At 44.0% G+C, this 20,775-nt stretch overlaps 1 protein-coding gene across 1 annotated transcript; it reads left to right on the top strand.

Annotated features, from left to right (window-relative positions):
• Positions 1-3,270: 3,270 nt before the first annotated feature.
• LOC129535528 (odorant-binding protein-like) lies at positions 3,271-16,411 on the top strand. The gene is made up of 7 exons (XM_088834563.1): positions 3,271-3,391; positions 3,864-4,003; positions 5,948-6,015; positions 9,971-10,081; positions 13,316-13,417; positions 13,624-13,665; positions 16,274-16,411. Exons 1-6 carry the CDS (start codon positions 3,314-3,316, stop codon positions 13,641-13,643), a joined length of 519 nt encoding a protein of 172 aa, XP_088690689.1. The 5' UTR covers positions 3,271-3,313; the 3' UTR covers positions 13,644-13,665; positions 16,274-16,411.
• Positions 16,412-20,775: the final 4,364 nt, after the last annotated feature.

Genomic DNA, 20,775 nt, shown 5'->3' on the forward strand with positions numbered 1-20,775 from the left:
GGACTGATGCTAAAGCTGAAACTGCAATACTTTGGCCACCTCATGTGACGAGTTGATTCACTGGAAAAGACTCTGATGCTGGGAAGGATTGGGGGCAGGAGGAGAAGGGGACGACAGAGAATGAGATGGCTGGATGGCATCACCAACTCGATGGACGTGAGTTTGAGTTAACTCCGGGAGTTGGTGATGGACAGGGAGGCCTGGCGTGCTGTGATTCATGAGGTCGCAAAGAGTCGGACATGACTGAGTGACTGAACTGAACTGAACTGAACTGATAGCAGTAATGTTTTTGTAAGATGGTTCTGGTTTTATTTATTATTCTATTGCCTACATTTTAACCAATATTAATGAGAGTTGCGATTAAAGGGCATACGAGACCTTTCAATAGGAATCAATAGGATATTTTTTTTATCAGTTTCCTTAAGAATGAAATCTTATTTCTTTTCTATTCTATCTTTTAATTGGTGGAGAATGTTTTACAATGTTCTCTGGGCTCCTGCCATACAACAATGCAAATCAGCAATAATTAATCATTAATCACCTCCCGTTTGAGCCGCTCCCCTCACACCATCTCACCTTTCCAGGACATCACAAGCGCCTCTCTGGTCTCCCTGTGTTTTGTCAACTTCTCATCAGCTACATATCGTTTGCAGGGAAGAAACAGAGAGGCAGATATAGAGAACAGAGTGTGAGCACAGGGAGGGAAGAAGAGTACGGAGACTAGTGGAAACCAACACGATTACTACAACTGTCGCAAGAATCTCTGAGAAAAACTAGTGTCTCATCTCCCCTTGATTGGCAGTTGGAAAGATCTTTCTAAGATTGGATGGGCCTAAAATACACTCCCAGGGGACACACGTTGGTAAGAGTCCAAAAGGAAACGCTGGGAATGCTGGCGGTACAAAATAGAGATGGAAGGGTGATGATGGGATGATAAGGAGTGTAAGCTGGGATCACAGGACCACTCAAATTTACCCGAGTCAGGGACTTCTCTGGTGGCCCAGTGGTTAAGATCCTGTCCTTCCCCTGCACAGAGTATAGGGTCCATATATGTTTCATCCGCATTGGAGAACTAACAACCTTCATGCTGCACGGGGCAGCCAAGATAAAGAAACAGACAAAAAAGAAAAAAGAAAATTAATATCTGGATCAAACACCAAAGAGAGGAAACGGTTTCAGGATATTCTGAGACATGAAAAACTTCTATCACACAGACTTTCCAGCCAAAAATACGACATGATAATATACAGAGGAATGCATGAACAAACGAGATGACATGATTTTGCAACTGAAAGAAAAGAGAGCAAAAGGAAAAAATATAGATACTATTGTCGGTCCATGTGAACATGAAGGGAAGTGATCTTCTGAGGATGTGAGCTGAGGACGCCCTTGAGATGACAAACTCTCCTCAAAGGTCTGTCCATTCCGTTCCGTTCAGTCGCTCAGTCATGTCCGACTCTTTGAGACCCCATGAATCACAGCACGCCAGGCCTCCCTGTCCATCACCAACTCCCGGAGTTCACTCAAACTCATGTCCACAGAGTCGGTGATGCCATCCAGCCATCTCACTCTCGGTCGTCCCCTTCTCCTCCTGCCCCCAATCCCTCCCAGCATCAGAGTCTTATCCAGTGAGTCAACTCTTTGCATGAGGTAGCCAAGTATTGGAGTTTCAGCTTTAGCATGAATCCTTCCAATGAACACCCAGGATTGATCTTCTTTAGAATGGACTTGTTGGATCTCCTTGCAGTCCAAGGGACTCTCAAGAGTCTTCTCCAGCACCACAGTTCAAAAGCATTAATTCTTCAGCGAACACCTTTCTTCACAGTCCAACTCTTCACATCCATACATGACCACTGGAAAAACCATAGCCTTGACTAGATGGACCTTTGTTGGCAAAGTAATGTCTCTGCTTTTTAATATGCTATCTCAGTTGGTCATAACTTTCCTTCCAAGGAGCAAGCGTCTTTTAATTTCATGGCTGCAATCAGCATCCGCAGTGATTTTCGAGCCCCCCAAAATAAAGTCTGACACTATTTCCACTGTTTCCCCATCTATTTCCCATGAAGTGATGGCAATAGATGCCATGATCTTTCTTTTCTGAATGTTGAGCTTCAAGCCAACATTTTCACTCTCCTCTTTCACTTTCATCAAGAGGCTCTTTAGTTCCTCTTCACCTTCTGCCATAAGGGTGGTGTCATCTGCATATCTGAGGTTATTGATATTTCTTCCGGCAATCTTGATTCCAGTTTGTGCTTCTTCCAGCCCAGCATTCCTCATGATGTACTCTGCATATTCAATCCAAATGAAGGGATCTGAACTCCAGTCAGTCCCAGGAGCAGACAGCACTTTGTCAATTCTCAGTTGACTCAGGAAATCTGAATTTCATTTCTTCTTTTCTATATTCAGAAAAAAATAAATCTTTTAAAGTATTTTTTGACAAATTACAGTGAATGAAGATGAACATAAGTAAAATTTGATTTTAAGTAAATACTGTTTCAGTGACCTTCAGGTAGGAAATTTATTTTTCCCATTCAAAATTCTAAAAATTGCAAGGACTATTGTCCAGCTTTTTTGCTTGGGAGTTAGCTTTTTTATTCACGGAGTTAGTGAGTAAATATTATATTACAGATCAAATCGGTAGAAAGGTGTCTGGAAAGAAATCACTGGAAATAAACTACTGACGTGCCTTCTTCAGATGAGGTTATGGGGCATTTGAATTGATCGTCCTCTTAGTACTTAGGAGGAAAAAGACCACATTGGGGTGGAGAAGGTGATAAATACTCTGTGCTGACTTGCTCCCCACCTCAGAATAATAGGATTCTTTCCAAGGGTCTCTGAGGAAATAGTTTTCCCTTGATTAAACCACACAGTCAATCTTTACTTTTAGGAAATAAATGTTGAACTGTCTCCTCCATGTTAAGGAAACAATGCAGAAGTGAGGGATATGTACCTTGGATAAGCTCATCTCATTTTGGATCTCATGATAAACAAAAATAAATAATTGCTGTTTTGCAATATTGGATGTACTTCAATTTCTCACTTACTTTAAAGGCCAAATTCCCACATCCACATATGCTTCTCTTAGAAGAAATTTCATTATCAAAATGACAGAATGCCAGAAAAGTTTATCTCTGCCAACCAGGATACAGAAGACGCCTTCTGTTGCAACTGTGGTCATACAAGGAACAACCATTGGTTCATGATGTGTCACGCCAACAGATGCAGGCTATAAAAGTGGCAGTAATTTGGCATCCACTCCAACCACTGGGACACCCTCGGCTTCTAGAGCAGAAGGGCCACGAGGGTCAACAAGATGAAGGCTCTGCTGTTCAGTCTTGTCCTTGGTCTGCTTGTTGCCAGTCAAGGTGAAGCTCAGACAGACAACTCACAGGTACCAGGGCATTTGAACGGTGGTCCAAGATTGGGAGGAAGTCTTAGCGTGTATCCATGTGAGTGTCCCTTTCGAGGTTTGGTCATGTGGACTGCTAAGTCTAGCCATGTCACTGCAACTGAAAATTGCTCCATTCACTGGCTCTATGCCTGCTGTTTGTGATGTCTGTATCATCTCTACCATCCATTCATCGTCTCTCATGTATGTTCACTACTCTTGCAAAACTGAAGGATTGTCTCACAGCTGTTGGATTGGGTCTCCTGCATTTGACAACATAGCTCAAGCTATCTCAGTAATACCTCAGTTATCTCCTTTATCTGACATGAGTTTTCACCTGATTCTATACCTAGGGCTGTATTAATAAAAATAGGTAAATTCTGCTAAGTGAAATGGCAGGGAACCTCCTGAGGGACGGTGTCGGGCAGAATTTACAGAGATGGACTAAGATTTCTGAAGGGAATTTTATTTTTAGTTTACAGGAAGATGGATAACCCATTACAGCGCAGCCAGTAACATAGAGAAGATCACCGAGGGTGCGCCGTTCCACATTTTCATGCGTTACATTGAGTTTGATGAAGAAAATGGCACAATTCACTTCCACTTTTATGTCAAGTAAGTAAAAATCACCCAAAAGGAAAACACCTATAAACCCCGACCTGAGGGAGGGTGTGTCTTCCCCGTCTGCAGGGATCTCTCTGGGTGACGTTGTGAGCAAGATAGCCTGAGCTGTGAGGCTGAGCAGGGTCTCTGAACTGGGGGAGGAAGTCAGTTCCCCTTTGAGCCTCCAGGGAATGTCCTGAAAATTCTGCTTAGAGAGGGAACCCAGAAGCTCCACTGGCATCAACTCATTAAAGGAAAGAAGTACAGCGCAGAGGGAAGAGGCTGGTGTCCTGCAAACCACAGTCCCCACGAGGGGCTTGATCTCTTCCTGCAGAATTTGAAAGAGACGGTTCCCTCTGAGCCCAGAAGTGAGAGCAGGGGGAGAGCACACAGTGAGCTCTACCCTTGGGGCTTCCTCACATGATGTTTCATCGTCACTGAGTTTCCCAAAGTCATCAAAGCCCCTAGTGACTTTCCCAAGTCCCTTCCCAGGCGCCTGCCATGCCAATGCACGTGACACGAGTTCAGTCACCGGGTCAGGAAGATACCCTGAAGGAGGAAATATCAACCCACTCCAGTATTCTTGCCTGGAGAATCCCATGGACGGAGGCGCCTGGTGGGCTACAGTCCAAGGGGTCGCAAAGACTCAGACACGACTGAGCAACCAAGCACACACGGACACAGATCCAAGTACCATTCATGAAATGTCCATTATAGCACAGACAGTTTCCTAGGAACATGCAAGTATGGCAGAAATCAACACATTTGTTCAGCAATTATCCCCCACCTCATCCCACTCCCAAAATAAACAAACCAGAACATGTAAACTCAGGTATGCATTGTGAGGAATAAAAATATTCAGAAAAGAAAAACCTAAAATGTGCTTGAAGATATTGCTTTATAAATATATATAAATGATTATATATAACCACATGTTTCATACCATCAGTTCAGTCACTCAGTCTTGTCTGACTCTTTGCGACCCATGGACTGCAGCATGCCAGCCTTCCCTGTTCTTCAACATCTTCTGGAGTTTGCTCAAACTCATGTCCATCGAGTCAGTGACACCATCCAACCATCTCATCCTTTCATCGCCTTCTCCTCATGCCTTCAATCTTTCCCAGCATCAGGGTCTTTTCCAAGGAGTCAGTTCTTTGCATCAGGTGACCAAAGTATTGGAGTTTCAGCTTCATACTTTTATAGTATACTTACAATTAAGTTAAAACCACTCATATAGGAACAGGTAGAAGGCAATGGTGACCCACGCCAGTACTCTTGCCTGGAAAATCCCATGGATGGAGGAGCCTGGTAGACTGCAGTCCATAGGGTTGCAAAGAGTCAGACATGACTGAATGATTTCACTTTCAATTTTCACTTTCATACATTGAAGAAGGAAATGGCAACCCACTCCAGTGTTCTTGCCAGGAGAATCCCAGGGACAGAGAAGCCTGGTAGCTACCGTCTATGGGGTCGCGCGGTGTCAGGCACAACTAAAGCGACTTAGCAGCAGCAACAGCATACAAGAACAGACTCACACACATATATATCCTATCTGAGGAGAAACGTTTCTCTTTTTCCACTAATTTTTTAAGAATATCTGTCATCATTCTCTTTGCCGTATTTTACAATTTCTGTCTCGTAAAAGTTCATTCTTTTCCTTTTTTTCCTAAAATTCTAGATTTCTCCATGTTTATTGGCTTAAAAACGACGTGTTTTGTATCTGCAGGTTATCTTTGGAACTACTAGTCAGATTTAGTGTGTAGGAAAACCATCCTTGTCACTTGATAGTTATTGGATCTGAGATAACATATTTTGTCCCTTTTGAAGGTCAAATTGTTCACAAGCACTGAGGTGATGTCTAACACATATTCTTGGGTGTCACAAAGAAAGAATCTTAATTGTATGTCAAAGTTTTATTGTCTTAATTAACCAACTTGAATATATTTTGTCTTTAAGGAAGAATGGAAAATGCATAGAAAAATATGTCTCAGGCATAAAGGAAGAAGACTTTTATTCTATTGACTGTAAGTACGAATGTTTCACCGGAAAGTGTACGTTCAGGTAGAAATCTTGGTCTCAACTTTCTTCAATAACACGATACACATGAATTCTACTCCTACTAAAAAGCAGAGGTCAGGGACGGGAACGTCTCCCCTCAATGGATTGTAATTCAACGAGACCATATCCAGACATCCTAGACTGTGAAGTTAAGTGGGTCTTAGGAAGCATTACAAAACGCTAGTGGAGGTGAAAGAATTCAAGCTGTGCTCTTTAAAATCCTAAAAAATGATGCTGTTAAAGGGCTGCAAGCAATGTGTCACCAACTTTGGAAAACTGGGCAGTGGTCACAGAACTGGAAAAGGTCAGTTTCCGTCTCAATCCCCAAGAAGGGCAATGACAAAGAATATTCAAACTACCGCACTGCTGTGTTCATTTCACATGCAAGCAAGGTAGTGCTCAAGATCCTTCAAGCTAGTATTCAGTGGTACGTGATCAGAGAACTTCCAGAAGTATAGGTACGATTTATAAAAGGCAGATGAACCAGATCAAATCGTCATCATTCACTGGATCATGGAGAAAGTGAGGCAATTCCAGGGAAAAAAAAAAACATTTTTTTTTTTCTGTTTCATTGACTAAGATAAATCCTTTGACTGTGTGGATCACAACAAACTGTGGAAAATTCTAAAAAATATGGGAATACTGGGTTGCCTTACCTGGCTCCAGACAAACCTTCATGTGGATCAATCAGCAACAGTGAGAACTAGATATGGAACAGACAGGTTCAAAATTGGGAAAGAAGTACAAGATAGTATATACAGTCATGCTGCTTCTATAACTTACATGCAGAGTACATCATGCTGAATGCCAGGCTGGATGAATGACAAGCTGGAATCAAGGTGGCTGGTGCACTGGGATGAACCAGAGGGATGGTATGGGGAGGGAGGTGGGAGGCGAGTTCTAGATGAGAAACACATATACACCCGGCAAAACCAATATAATATTATAAAGTAATTAGCCTCCAATTAAAATAAATAAAATTTTTAAAAAAGAAATAACAGCATCCGATAGGCAGATGACACAACTTTAATGGAAGAAAGTGAAGAGGAACTAGAGTCTCTTCATGACAGTGAAAGAGGAGACTGAAAATGCTGGTCTGAAACTCAACATTCAACAACGGTAAGATCATGGCATCTGGTCCCCTCACTTAATGGAAAATAGAAAGGAGAAAGAGTGGAAGCAGTGACAGGTTTTATCTTCTTGGGCTTGAAATTCTCTGTGGATTGAAACTGCAGCCACGTAATTAAAGATAACTGATATTAGGAAGGAAAGCTATGACAACCCAAGAGAGCTTATTAAAATGCAAAGACATCACTTTGCCAACAAAGGTCCGTTTAGTCAACACAATGGTTGTTTTTTCAGTAGTTATGTATGGATTTGAGACTTGGACCATAAAGAAGGCTGAGTGCCAAAGAACTGATGCTTTTGAATGGTGGTGCTGGAGAAGGCTCCTGAGAGTCTCTTGGACTGCAAGGGGATTAAACCAGTCAGTTGTAAAGGAAATCAGTCCTGAATATTCATTGGAAGGACCGATGCTGAAGCTAACGTCCCAGTATGTTGGCCACCTGATGCAAAGAACTGACTCATTGGGAAAGACTCTTATGCTGGTTAAGTTTGAAGGCAGGAGGAGAAGGGAATGGCAGAGGATTAGATGGTCAGATGGCATCATGGACTCAAAGGACATGAATTTGAGCAAACTCTGGAAGATCATGCAGGACAGGGGAACTTGGTGTGGTACAATTCATGGGGTCATGGAGAGTCAGACATGACATAGTGATTAAATATCAACAAGAACAATGTTACTAACCATGAGTGTATAATTTATATTTCGTAGGGTTCTCACAGATAATTTACAATAGGCTTATGAACTGAGGTCTCAGGGTCTATCTTGAGGTGGCACATTAGTGCCATTCACTTTTTTAAAAAAAATCTTACAATATCTGGGTCCATTCAAGGTGAGATGGATGAACTTGAACTCAAGGAAATCATCGTGAGTTCAACCATAAAGGAAGCTTCTATACAAACCAGTGGGCATGCTAACTAAGCTTTGTATCTCTGAGCCCTTTATAATGGCCCTAAATAACATTATTATTTTCACATGGCCTAAAGGAAACATGTTTGATTAAAATTTAAACACATCAATATGTGATCACAACCCTTGCCTACACTAAGTAGTCGCACAGTACATATGCAGTAGCCACAAATTAGTAAAATTCATTCCTGAAATATTCCCCAAATTTTGATTGATAACTTCTTATATTTCAGGTTTTCTAAATTATGCCTTCATTTATTCTTATTCCCACTATATGGTTTCCTTTGGCTGAATCATGACTGCTTTCACTGTCTTTACTGTTCTCCATTTTTGCAAGCCTTTTAGCTTGATTTTTACACAGTGACTAAACAAGGGAGATAAACAGAAGTGCAAGACTTCTTGGAAGGTCTCTTGGGGACCAGCCATTGCAGACTTCAGGTTTGTTCTGGGGACTGTAAAGTTTACCCACATCAGGCCCAGTACCAGCAGTGGCCTTGATGGTGAACTAATGCCCAGAAAAGAGGTATACTCTTACTGTCCCATCCATTCATGAACATCACAGTCAATTCAGTGATGCTGCTATGCCCACCTTGGTGAAGCCATGATGAACCACAATTGGTCACTGATAATCTGAGGACATGCATAGTCTGACTTAAGCCGTCCCAACGCGAGCAAGGCTGGTGGACTCAGCACGGCCTTGGGAAAATTGCATATTCTTGTCAGGGCTCTGAGACTCTGGAGCTGCTTTGGCTGCTTTTTTTTTTTTTTTTAAGCACCCTGATAATTTTCAGTGGTTCAGACACTGAGCAGTGGTGTTTGCATGCTTTAGGAACTCAGATGGACAGTTTAACATTCCTTGTTACTGAGTGAATGCAGGAAGGTGAGATGGAGGCCAGGAGAGAGAGAATGGACGTGGAGGGTGTGCAGGTGACACACAGTAGGTCAGAGCTGCTTCTTGTCCAGACACGCAGGCAGGGCAGAGCGGAGGGGCAGCATTCCAGGTGGGGAAGGAGCTCACCACTAGGAGGTCACTTCCTACATGTCAGAGCAGGTAAGCTGTCTTCATACCAACAGACACGGCAGTGGGCTGTGTCATACCCCAGTGTGAGGGACTCAGGAAACACAATACTTAAAGCGCTCAAAAGATTGCCTGGCATGGAGGCAGTCAGGAACAGAAGGTGATGAAAGGTAGGTTGATTTTGACCAAGAGAAACCAATCCCATGGCTGGGGTAACAGAAATACCCCAACATTTTTGAACCTGGATTTGGTAACATGTTCATGATGTTTTAAAACACTCTCGGGGAATTCCCTGGTGGTCCAGGGGATAAGAATCTGCCAGCCAGGGCAGGAGACATGGGTTCAATCCCAGGTCCAAGAAGATCCCACACTTCGCGGGGCTACTAAGCTCATGCACCACAACTACTAATCCTACATTCTAGAACCCCGAGCTGCAACTACTGAAGCCCATGCATCCCAGAGCCTGTGCTCAGCAACAAGAGAAGCCACTGCAATGAGAAGCCTGCACACCACAACGAGACTGTACTCCACCGTCCCCACAAGTGGAGAAAGCCCATGGGCAGCAGGAAAGACTCAGCAAATCAAAAATAAATAAATAAACAAAAAGCAGAAAAAGAATCTGTTAGGTTTATCAGCACACACGTTCTAGAAAGCATCTTAGCTTTCCAGAACACACGTTCTAGAAAGCATCTTATTAAGACAGCAAGTAGTGACTGGTTCCTTTCCTTGCTGTGGTTAATGGTAGCACTCAGTGCAGGCATGGCGTGAGTGGGTCCATACACAATGGGCAGTTCTTTATTCACGCCATGTGTCACAGTAATCTGACAATATGCTAAGGTGGGGCTATTTGTATCTTTTCTCTCTCTCGTAGACGCGGGTATCAATGAATTTCGACTCGTTAGTGTGGACAACAATGCTCTTATAGCACATGTTATCAACGTGTATGGACATGGATGGAAGACAGAACTGGTGCAATTCTTTGGTAGGTATGACATCCTAACATTCCCGTAACCATTGTCATGTAACAGGTACACAGTCAGGACTTTCATTCAGAATATCAGGAGGTGCTGACAGTATTCCATATTCAGGATGCAAGGCCTGTGTTTTTATGCTCACCAAATTAAAGATCCTGGAAGGTAATTCACCAAGAAATAGGAGGCTGTAGGGTGCAGAATATCACATCATCAGGCATTTCGCAATGATTCCTATGTGTTGAAATTTTAAAAATGAAGTTTTACTAGAATATTTTATTTTACATATGTCAACAAATTTCAAGCCGTGTCTATGATGAGGCTGACTTTATTTCATGCTTAGAGTTTTATTGATTTTTAATTGAAGGATAACTGCTTTATCGATTGTGTTGTTTTCTGCCAAACATCAACATGAATCAGCCATAGGTATACATACACTTGTGTGAAAGTTGCTCAGTCGTGTCTGATTTTTTATGACCCCATGTATTATACAGTCCATGGAATTCTTCAGGCCAGAATACTGCAGTGAGTAGCCTTTCCCTTCTCCAGGGTAACTATCCAACCCACAGATCAAGCCCAGGGCTCCCACATTGCAGAAGGGATCTTTACTAGCAGAGCTGCAAGGGAAGCCCAGAGGTATACATACGTCCCATCACTTTTGAAACTACCTCCCATCTCCCTCCCACCCCTCTAGGCTGATACAGAACCCTTGTTGGAGTTCCCAGAGACATACAGCAAATTCCCATTGGCTACCTATTTTACATATGATCATGTCAGTTTGCATGATTCTCTCTCCATACATCTCACCGTCTCCTCCCCTCTCCCCATGCACATACGTCTCTTCTCTATGACTGATTCCCCACTGATGCCCTGCAAATAAGTTCATTATCAGTACCATCTTTCTAGATTCCATACATATGCAGATTCCATATGTATGTGTTAGTATACAATATCAGTTTTCTGATGCACTGTAAGCCTTGGAACAGACACTTATAAGATAAATCTTTGACCTGTTACATGTTTCAAATGCATTGTTTTCATGAACACTGATATCATCCCCTCAAGTAACTGCACAGGACCACTAAGAGGTGTGTGTGCCATGGGGACAACAGGTGTCTATTTCAGAAAAGGTTACTGGGTAGAATGGTAGGTTCATGAAAGAGTAAATCACGCCCTGCTATTATGTGTGATCAGGTCAATGTGTCCGTGGAAGGTGAGAAAGGTGGTTCCTACTAAGCTTGGTGTACAAACAGATATGAGTGGCAGGTACATATGCGAGGAAGGTGAGGGAAGCAAGTAGGTTCCATATTAGGATGGACTCAGCCCCAAATTCATGAAGATCCTGGCAAGTCTTTGTGGCCCAGCTCTTGACGCTGAGGAGTAGGGAGTCCTACTCACCAAGTTGGACTGGGGTCAATTCCTTTTTTTAATATTTTTTTCTTAATTTTAATGGAGGCTAACTACTTAACAATATTGTATTGGTTTTGCCATACATTGACATGAATCCTCCCCAGGTGTACATGTGTTCCCCATCCTGAATCCCCCTCCTGTATATTGAGCTCAGGGCTGTGTTCCTGTGTTACTGGACAATTTGCGTGGTATGTGTTGCTCTGGAACTTGTTGGCCCTTGGGTGGTGCTTGGTTTCAGTGTAGGTATGGAGGCGTTTGATGAGCTCCTATCAATTAATGTTCCCTGGAGTCAGGAGTTCTCTGGTGTTCTCAGGATTTGGGCTTAAGCCTCTTCCTCTGGTTTTCGTTCTTATTCTTGCAGTAGCCTCAAGACTTCTACATCTGTCATTTCCAAGGTGGTTCCCTCTGTTTCAGTTTCTGTTTGCTCATCTCTTCAGTGTCTAATTTCCTCCCTGACACTAGGGGGCGGTGGTGGACACTTTTTCAGGCTCACTTGTTCAGTCCTGTTCTGGGAAGGGAGGAACACCGCAGACAAATATCTCTGGCATCTGTGGGGAGTGATAGAAATGTCTCAGCCACACTGGGTTTGCCCCCGCTCACGGAGCGTGTGCTCTCCCAGTCTGCACTGCACAGGCTCTAGGTTGCTCTGCTGGGAACTGTCTGATGCCGGCGCTGGGTTGCATGCACATCCAGGTCTGAGTCGCTCAGGTTCAGGTACTCGGGTACTCCACAAAGTCGCAGACTTGGTTGAGCCTAAGTTTTGTGCCCTTCGCCAGTCCGAGCAGCTCAAGTGACCAGGTGTTTGGCGAGTGAAGTCGCTGGTCCCTGCCACTAGGTTTTCTGGGTTTACAACTGGCGCACCTTCTCAGGCGGATGTCGACCAGCCAGAAACCCAAGAAGTCTTGGTTAGCAACGAATCCTGCTTGCAGTTTGGTATCGGATGTCTCTCTGGGGCCGCGACTGCCCGCTTCCGGCTCTGGCTGCCCTCCCCTGCCTGTCTCGGTGGGGGATGGGGGATGGGCATTCGCAGCCAGCTAGCTCTGCTCAGTCCTTTGTTCTGTGAGCAGGTCTGGTCGAGTCTTAGGTTAGGGCTTTTTGCCTTTTCACGGGGTAGCTATCCCACAGTCTGCTTTGCTATGTCCAGTTAGCTCTCTCAGATTGCCCTCGTGGCATTCAGGCCCTGTCCTTACTCTAAGCAATGCAGTCCGCACCTCCCTGCCTAGCCCCCGCTTGCTAGTGGCGGATGTGGGTGTCTGTGCTGCTTCTCAGCTGGGAGTTACTGTTGGGCACATAATCTGTGGGTTTTAATTATTTATTTATTTTCCCTCCCAGTTATGTTGCCCTCTGAGGTTCTGAGTCTCACTAGAGACCCGCCAGTGAGAGTGTTTCCTGGTGTTTGGAAACTTATCTCTTTTTTAAGCCTCCCTTCCCGGGACGGATCTCTGTCTCTCCCTCCTTTGTCTCTCTTTTTATGTTTTATATTTTTTTTCCTACCCCCTTTCGAAGACAATGGGCTGCTTTTCTGAGTGCCTGATGTCCTCTTCTGGCATTCAGAAGTTGTTTTGTAGAATTTACTCAGAGTTCAGATGTTCTTTTGATGAATTTGTGGGGGAGAAAGTGGTCTCCCTGTCCTATTTCTCCGCCATCTTAGGACCACCCCTGGGGTCAATTCTTAAGACAGAAAGCACATGTCTGTGTTGTGGGAACCATTGAAAGCTGTTGGATTATACAAGTGAACATCTGATTGGCACGTTCCATTCCTTGAAATGTAGATTTAGGAATATCTGTCAGTTCCAGGGGTCAATAATTCTGCTTTTTGTATGATGATTTTATAGGCGCAGGAGATAACGTTGATTCGAAATACAAAGAGGAGTTCAAAAACGCGGTGAGAGAAAAAGGGATTCCAGAGGAAAATATCCGGAACTTCATCGATATTGGTAATGGGATTATACTTTTTCCCTGACCACACCATTCACCTGGTGTATCAGGAAACAAACCATCTTACTCAAAATTTCTTCTTCCACAAGTAATCTCTTTTAAGAACCGTTATTAAAAAAAAGAAAGAAGGAACTAAACATTGGAAATGCTGGGGAATGTTAGTAATCTGTGGCTCTTTTATTTCTCCCATTTTGTTTTTCCCTAGATAACTGTCCAGAGGAGTGAAAAAAAAGTAACTGACACTTTTGTAAGTAAACACAATCCATTATTAATGCTGCCCCTTCCAGATGAAGCAATAAGGTCACACTGTTATTTCATATGTGTAAAATGTTTGTTCCAACAATTTAAATGTGTCACTAAAGAATTTTTTTGTTTCATAATTTCGCTGCTCTTGAGCCATATACAGTTGCAAACAGCTTGGTGGATTAACGCTGAGCAGCTGTGGTGAGAGAGTCTTATTCTGCAGGAATCTTGCACCAGACTCATCAGACAGAAACAGGAATCCCCACGAGTTGGTTGAAATGATCAGTCTTCCCGTCATTCCTGACCTCGTGATTGTCCCCACACATTCTTCCTCCAGTAGAATTGGTGTTAAACAGACCTCTGCTTTCCTGAAACAGGGCTTCCCTGATAGCTCAGTTGGTAAAGAATCCGACTGCAATGGAGGAGACCCCGGTTCGATTCCTGGGTCAGGAAGATCTGCTGGAGAAAGGATAGGCTACCCACTCCAGTATTCTTGCCCTTGTGGCTCAGCTGGAGACACCTATGTTTGATCCCTGGGTTGGGAAGATTCCCTGGAGAAGCGAAAGGCTTCTCCAGTATTCTGGCCTGGGGAATTTCATGGACTGTCATGGTCCATGGGATTACGAGGAGTTGGACCCGACTGAGTGACTTCCACTTTCACACTTTCTGCAAGACTAGTGTTTAATCTCATATGATTCTGAGAGAACCAGTAAAGGCCTTCCAACCACACTGTCTGAAACACGTATTTGCTTTATATTCCTACTCAGAAGATGTTCCAAAAAATGAGATGTTTAAACTTTCTAAACTAAGACAGCCTCAGGAAACAACACTGATATAGGCTAATGTATGACCTTTACATTTTTGTTGAGAAAAAAAAGTAATTAAAAAAAAAGCATCTAAAAGCACTAGCTTCCAGGTGAATATGATAACGAAGATGTGGTATGCATATTCAATGGAACATTGCTCAGCCATAAAAAGAAGCAAATAACTCCATTCACAGCAACATGGATGGACCTAAATATTTGTCACACTGAGCGAAATCAGCCACAAAGAGAAAGACAAATACCATAAATGTCATTTGTAGTTTTCAGTTCAGTTCGGTTGCTCAGTTGTGTGCAACTCTTTTTGACCCCAAAGACTGCAATAGACCAGGGTTTACTCAAACTCATGTCCATTGAGTTGGCCATGCCATCCAACCATCTGATACTCTGTCATCCCCTTCTCAAGTCTTCAACCTTTCCCAGCTTCAGTGTCTTTTCCATTGAGTCAGTTCTTCAAATCAGGTTGTCAAAGGATTGGAGTTTCAGCTTCAGAATCAATCCTTCTAATAAATATTCAGGATTTGTTTCCTTTAGGATGGACTGGTTGGATCTCCTTGCAGTCCAAGGGACTCTCAAGAATCTTCTCCAACACCACAGTTCAAATGGATCAATTTTTCAACACTCAGCTTTCTTTATAGTCCAACTCTCACTTTAGTGCAGGTAGTCATGGCTCAGACGGTAAAGAATCGGTCAACTATGCAGGAGACCCATATTCAATCCCTGTTTCAGGAAGATCCCCTGGAGAGGGAAATGGCAACACACTCCAGTATTCTTGCCTGGAGCATCTCCATGGACAGAGGAACCTGGTGGGCTACAGTCCAAGGGGTCACGGAGAGTTGGACACGACTGAGTGACTTTCACTTTCGCATAGATATCACTTCTGCTTGGAATCTAAACCGTGACACGGAGGAACTCATTTACAAAACAGAAACAGACTCAGACGTGGGGAACAGACTTGTGGTTGCCAAGTCGGAGGGGCTTGGGGAAGAGAAGAATTAGGAGGTTTGCTGTTGAAAAGTGAATGTGAAAGAAACGGTTATTTGCTCAGTCGTGTCCGACTCTCTGCGACCCCATGGACCATAGCCCTCTAGGCTCCACTGCCCAAGGGATTCTCCAGGCAAAAATACTGGCATGGATATCCATTCCCTTCTATAGAGGATCTCACCAACACAGGGATCAAACCTGGGTCTCCTGAATTGCAGGCAGATACCTTACGCTCAGAAGTTTGGGGTTAGTAGATGCAAACTGTTATGTACAAGATAGAGAACAAGGTCCAATTGCACAGCACAGGGGATTATATGCAATATTTTGTTAAAATCCACGTGGGAAAAGAATCTGAAAAGAATAGATACTAATTTTTGTATGCATAATCACTGGCTGTACACCTGAAATCAATGTAACATTGATAATCAACTATACTCTAATACTTAAAAAAGTAAAAAAGTTAATTCTTGAGAACCCAGAAGACAAAAATTGCAGGATTAGTGTTGTCTGCTCCCACTACAGAGCCTGAAAATCATCTTTAGATGAAGATGTACATGCATTGTGAAATCATTACTCATAGAACCAATCCCCAATGGGAAATCTCCAACCTTGTGTACATCCTGGGGACAGTTCCACAGGGAACCTGCTGTCACAGAGATGTGGTGTGCTGAGTTCCACCTGGAATTGGACACTGACTCAGCGACCAGCTCCCTGTACCCTGGACAGCTGACTGCCTGAGGCTCACCCCTGTCAGCCATCACATGGTCAACTCTACTAAACCTCTGGTTCTGTTTTATTCACCTCCAGAAAGAGTCACTGAGACCAGACATGTCTTTGTCTCCGTGGAATCAAGATCAACAACACTAAGACGACTTTCCTGGCTCCTGATTAACATGATCCTGCTCTCTTCACACTCACACTCCCTCTCCCATCATATCACTCCCCGTCACTACATCATGTCTTGATTGGTGTTATTTGATTGCTGAGGGTTTAAATAAATTGATTGAATATCTGCCCTGCACACGCATGTCTGTGCAAAAGTCACCTCATTTAAAACACACAAATGTCCACATTAAGTATCCAGGACACATTAAGTATCCTTTCAAAGGACAGGTGTTCATCAGAGACACTCCTTATGTAGATTTGGTAGACATGCCCTCAGGTGTCTAGGGAAGAGGGAGATAATAGACTAAAACATCATGGGGGCGGGTTATGGATCCTCTGACAGTAGGGGCTTCCCTGGTGGTTCATATGGTAAAGAATCTGCCTGAAATACAGAAGACCCAGATTCTATCCTTGGGTCAGGAAGATCCTCTGGAAGAGGAAACGGTAACCCTCCAGTGAAGAATGCCATGGACAGAGGAGCCTGGTTGGCTACAGTCCATAGGATCGTTAAGAGCTGGACACGGCTGAGCAACTAACACTTTCACTTTTAGTCTCCTGTACAAAAGGGGGCATTCTGATCAAGGGAAATTCTCTAAAAAGCATCTTATTCATTTCAGAGAAAGGAACGTATGTTCCACTCACTAAGTTTATGCACAGAAAGCGCAGGATGACATTACCATAGCTGAGGGGAAATGTGAAGTCTGACATCATCAGCACTTCTGCAGTTGAGCTGAAGGACTCATATTCTGAACAAGTGAAACAGAAGGAATCAAAGATGGGGCGGCAGCTGACACTTGAGAGCCAAATGAGACAGCAGTAGCTGAACCACAATTCACTGGACCTAAAGATGGCCATCCAGCCTCTCATGCTTCAAACAGCAGCAGATACGAGCATTTCCAAGGACTGCACATTCCCTTGATAATGGGCAGAGCACGCTGATCAGCACCCCTACAGTACTCAGGGTGTTTATAATCCAAAACATCTAGCAAACACTCAAGATACAGAGATACTTATGGAGCATCCCTGGTGGCCCAGGGTTTAGAATCCACAAGCCAGGGCAGGGGATGGGGCTTTGATTCCTGGTGCAGGAAGATTCCGTGTGCCAGGATGCAGCTGAGCCCATGAGACGGAACTACTGAGCCTGTGCTCCAGAGCCTGTGCTCCATAACAAGAGAAGCCACTGCAATGAGCAGCCCATACACGGCAACTCGTGAGTAGCCACTGCTTGCCACAACTAGAGAAAGACTGCATGTAGCAGAGAAGACCCAACCCAGAGAAAAAAAAATCAATAGCTCTTAAAGAAAAAATGATGTAGAACTTATACCAAGGACTGGGCCAAAACTCAGAGATTTGTTACAAGTCCTAGGAAAACAATACTAGCCTCCAGCGATAAGTATCAGAATAAATGTTTTGAAGGAGCATGGGAAGATGGCGGAGGAATAGGACGGGGCGACCACTTTCTCCCCCACAAAATCAACAAAAGAACATTTGAACGCTGAGTAAATCCCACAAAAAAACTTCTGAATAACAGCAGAGGACATCAGGCACTCAGAAAAGCAGCCCATAGTCGTTGAAAGGAGGTAGGAAATAGATAAAAAGATTAAAAAAGAGACAAAAGAGGGAGGGATGGAGCTCCGTCCTGGAAAGGGAGGCTTAAAAAAAAAAGAGAAGTTTGCAAACACCTGGAAATACTGGTGAGTGGAATCTCAGAGGGCCGCATAACTGGGAGACAAAAGACACAAATAATTAAAACTCACAGACTAAGTGCCCAGAGGAAATTCTCAGCGGAGAAGTGGCGCAGACGCCTGGGCCCCTCACTAGCAGGCGAGGGCTCAGCTGGGAGGCACTGGCAGCGGCGCTTGGAGGGAGAACCGGGCTTGAACGCCCCAGGGCAAACTGAGGGCTCAAACTTAAGATACCAAAAGGCGAAAAGACTAGGAAAAGCCTACGAAAAGCCCCAAACCAGGACTCTGCCAGCCCCGCCCACAGAACCGGGCCCTGAGAGGAGCAAGCCGGCAGTGGGCGGCCCAGCCCCCAGCCCCCAGCCCCCACCGACTCAGGCGGGGAGGGCAGCCAACGCCGGGCGGAGGCAGCCGCGGCCCCAGAGAGGCTTCCCGTGCCAAGCTGCAGGCAGGCTTCCTTGCTGGCCAGGACTTCTTGGGTTCGGGCCGGTCAATATCAGCCTGAGAATGTGTGCCGGTTGTACTCCCAGAAAACCGAGCAGCAGGGACCGGGAAGGCGATAAGTCGCAGCCACCATGCTCGCCAAACGCCTGGTCACCTGAGCTGCTAGGACCAGGGAAGGCACAAAACGCAGGCCCAGCCAAGTCGGCGCCTTTGTCGAGTACCCAAGGACCTGAACCTGAGCCGCTCAGACCTGGGAAGTGCATGCAACCCAGAGCCAGCCACGGACAGCTCGCAGCAGAGCAAACTAAAGCCTAAGCAGCATAAACAGGGAAAGCACACACGCCTCGAGCAGGAACATTCCCAGTGTAGCCGAGACACCGCGAGCACTCCCCACAGACGCCAGGGATATTTGTTAGCTGTTCCTCCCTCCCCATAGCAGCACTGAATAGGAGAGCCGGGGGGGAAAAAAATGTCCACCACTGCATCCTGGTGTCAGGACGGGAATTAGACACTGAGGAGACCAGAAAACAGAAGAACTTTTTCAACAGAAGGAACTGCCTTGGAAGTAACAAAGGGAGAAGGCTTGGGCCTCCTGCAAGAATAAGACAGAAAACCAGAGGCAGAGGCTTAAGGCCAAATCCTGAGAACACCAGAGATCTCCTGTTCCAGAGAACATTAATTGATAGGTTCCCATCAAATGCCTCCATACATACACTGAAACCAGGCACCACCCAAGGGTCAACAAGTTTCAGTGAAAGACATACTATGCAAACTATCCAGCAACACAGGAGAATAGCACTGAGCTTCAATACACAGGCTGCCCAAAGCCACTCCAAACCCACTGACATCTCAAACTCATTACTGGAAACTTTATTGCACTCCAGAGAGAAGAAATCCAGCTCCACCCACCAGAACATCGACACAAGCTTCCCTAACCAGGGAACCTTGACAAGTCACCCATCCAACCCCACACACAACGAGGTAACTACATAATAAAGAGAACTCCACAAACTTCCAGAAGACGGAAAGGCCAACCTGAAAACAACAATATAAGCAAGATGAAGAGGCACAGAAATACCCAACAAGTAAAGGAACAGGATAAATGCCCACCAACACAAACAAAAGAGGAAGATATAGGGAACCTAACCGATAAAGAATTTCGAATTTTAATTGTGAACATGATGTAAATTCTGGAAAGCAAAATGGAGTTACAGATAAATAAACTGGAGAAAAGGATTGAGAAGATGGAAGAAATGTTCAATAAGGAATTAGAGGAAATAAAAAAGAGTCAACATACAACGAATAATACAATAGATGAGATCAGAAACACTCTCGAGGGCACAAACAGCAGAATAACGGAGGCAGAAGACAGGATAAGCGAGCTAGAAGAAAGAATTGTAGAAATAAATGAAACAGAGACGGAAAAAGAAAAAAGAATTAAAAGAAAGGAGGACAATATTAGAGACATATGGGACAATATTAAACTCCCCAACATTCGAATCATAGGAGTCCCAGAAGAAGAAGACAAAAAGAAAGACCATGAGAGAATACTTGAGGAGATAATAGTTGAAAATTTCCCTAAAATGGGGAAGGAAATAATCACCCAAGTCCAAGAAACACAGAGAGTCCCTAACAGGATAAACCCAAGGAGAAATACCCCAAGGCACATATTAATCAAATTAACAAAGATAAAACACAAAGAACAATAATTAAAAGCAGCAAGGGAAAAACAACAAATAACACACAAGGGGATCCCCACAAGGATAACAGCTGATCTTTCAGCAGAAACTCGTCAGGCCAGGAGGGAATGGCAAGACATACTTAAAGTGATGAAAGAAAATAACCTACAGCCCAGACTACTGTACCCAGCAAGGATCTCATTCAAATATGAAGGAGAAATCAAAAGCTTTACAGACAAACAAAAGCTGAGAGAATTCAGCATCACCAAACCAGCTCTCCAACAAATACTAAAGGATCTTCTCTAGACTGGAAACACAGAAAGGGTATATAAACTCGAACCCAAAACAATAAAGAAAATGGCAAAGGGATCATACTTATCAATAATCACCTTAAACGTAAATGGGTTGAATGCCCCAACCAAAAGACAAAGGCTGGCTGAATGGATACAAAAACAAGACCCCCATATATGTTGTCTACAAGAGACCCACCTCAAATCGAGGGACACATACAGACTGAAAGTGAAGGGCTGGAAAAAGATAATCCACGCAAATAGAGACCAAAAGAAAGCAGGAGTAGCAATACTCATATCAGACAAAATAGATTTTAAAACAAAGGATG

Source organism: Moschus berezovskii, chromosome Y, assembly GCF_049115385.1.
Source record: "Moschus berezovskii isolate FMDL1 chromosome Y, NW_MosBer_1.0, whole genome shotgun sequence".
Lineage (NCBI taxonomy): Eukaryota > Metazoa > Chordata > Mammalia > Artiodactyla > Moschidae > Moschus > Moschus berezovskii.

Excerpts from the sequence above, each read along its gene's own strand:
- LOC129535528 (XM_088834563.1), top strand. The coding sequence starts at position 3,314 with ATGAAGGCTCTGCTGTTCAGTCTTGTCCTTGGTCTGCTTGTTGCCAGT. Across the intron at positions 3,392-3,863 it reads CTCAGACAGACAACTCACAG|TTTACAGGAAGATGGATAAC; the intron begins GTACCAGGGCAT and ends TTTTATTTTTAG. Across the intron at positions 4,004-5,947 it reads CACTTCCACTTTTATGTCAA|GAAGAATGGAAAATGCATAG; the intron begins GTAAGTAAAAAT and ends TTTGTCTTTAAG.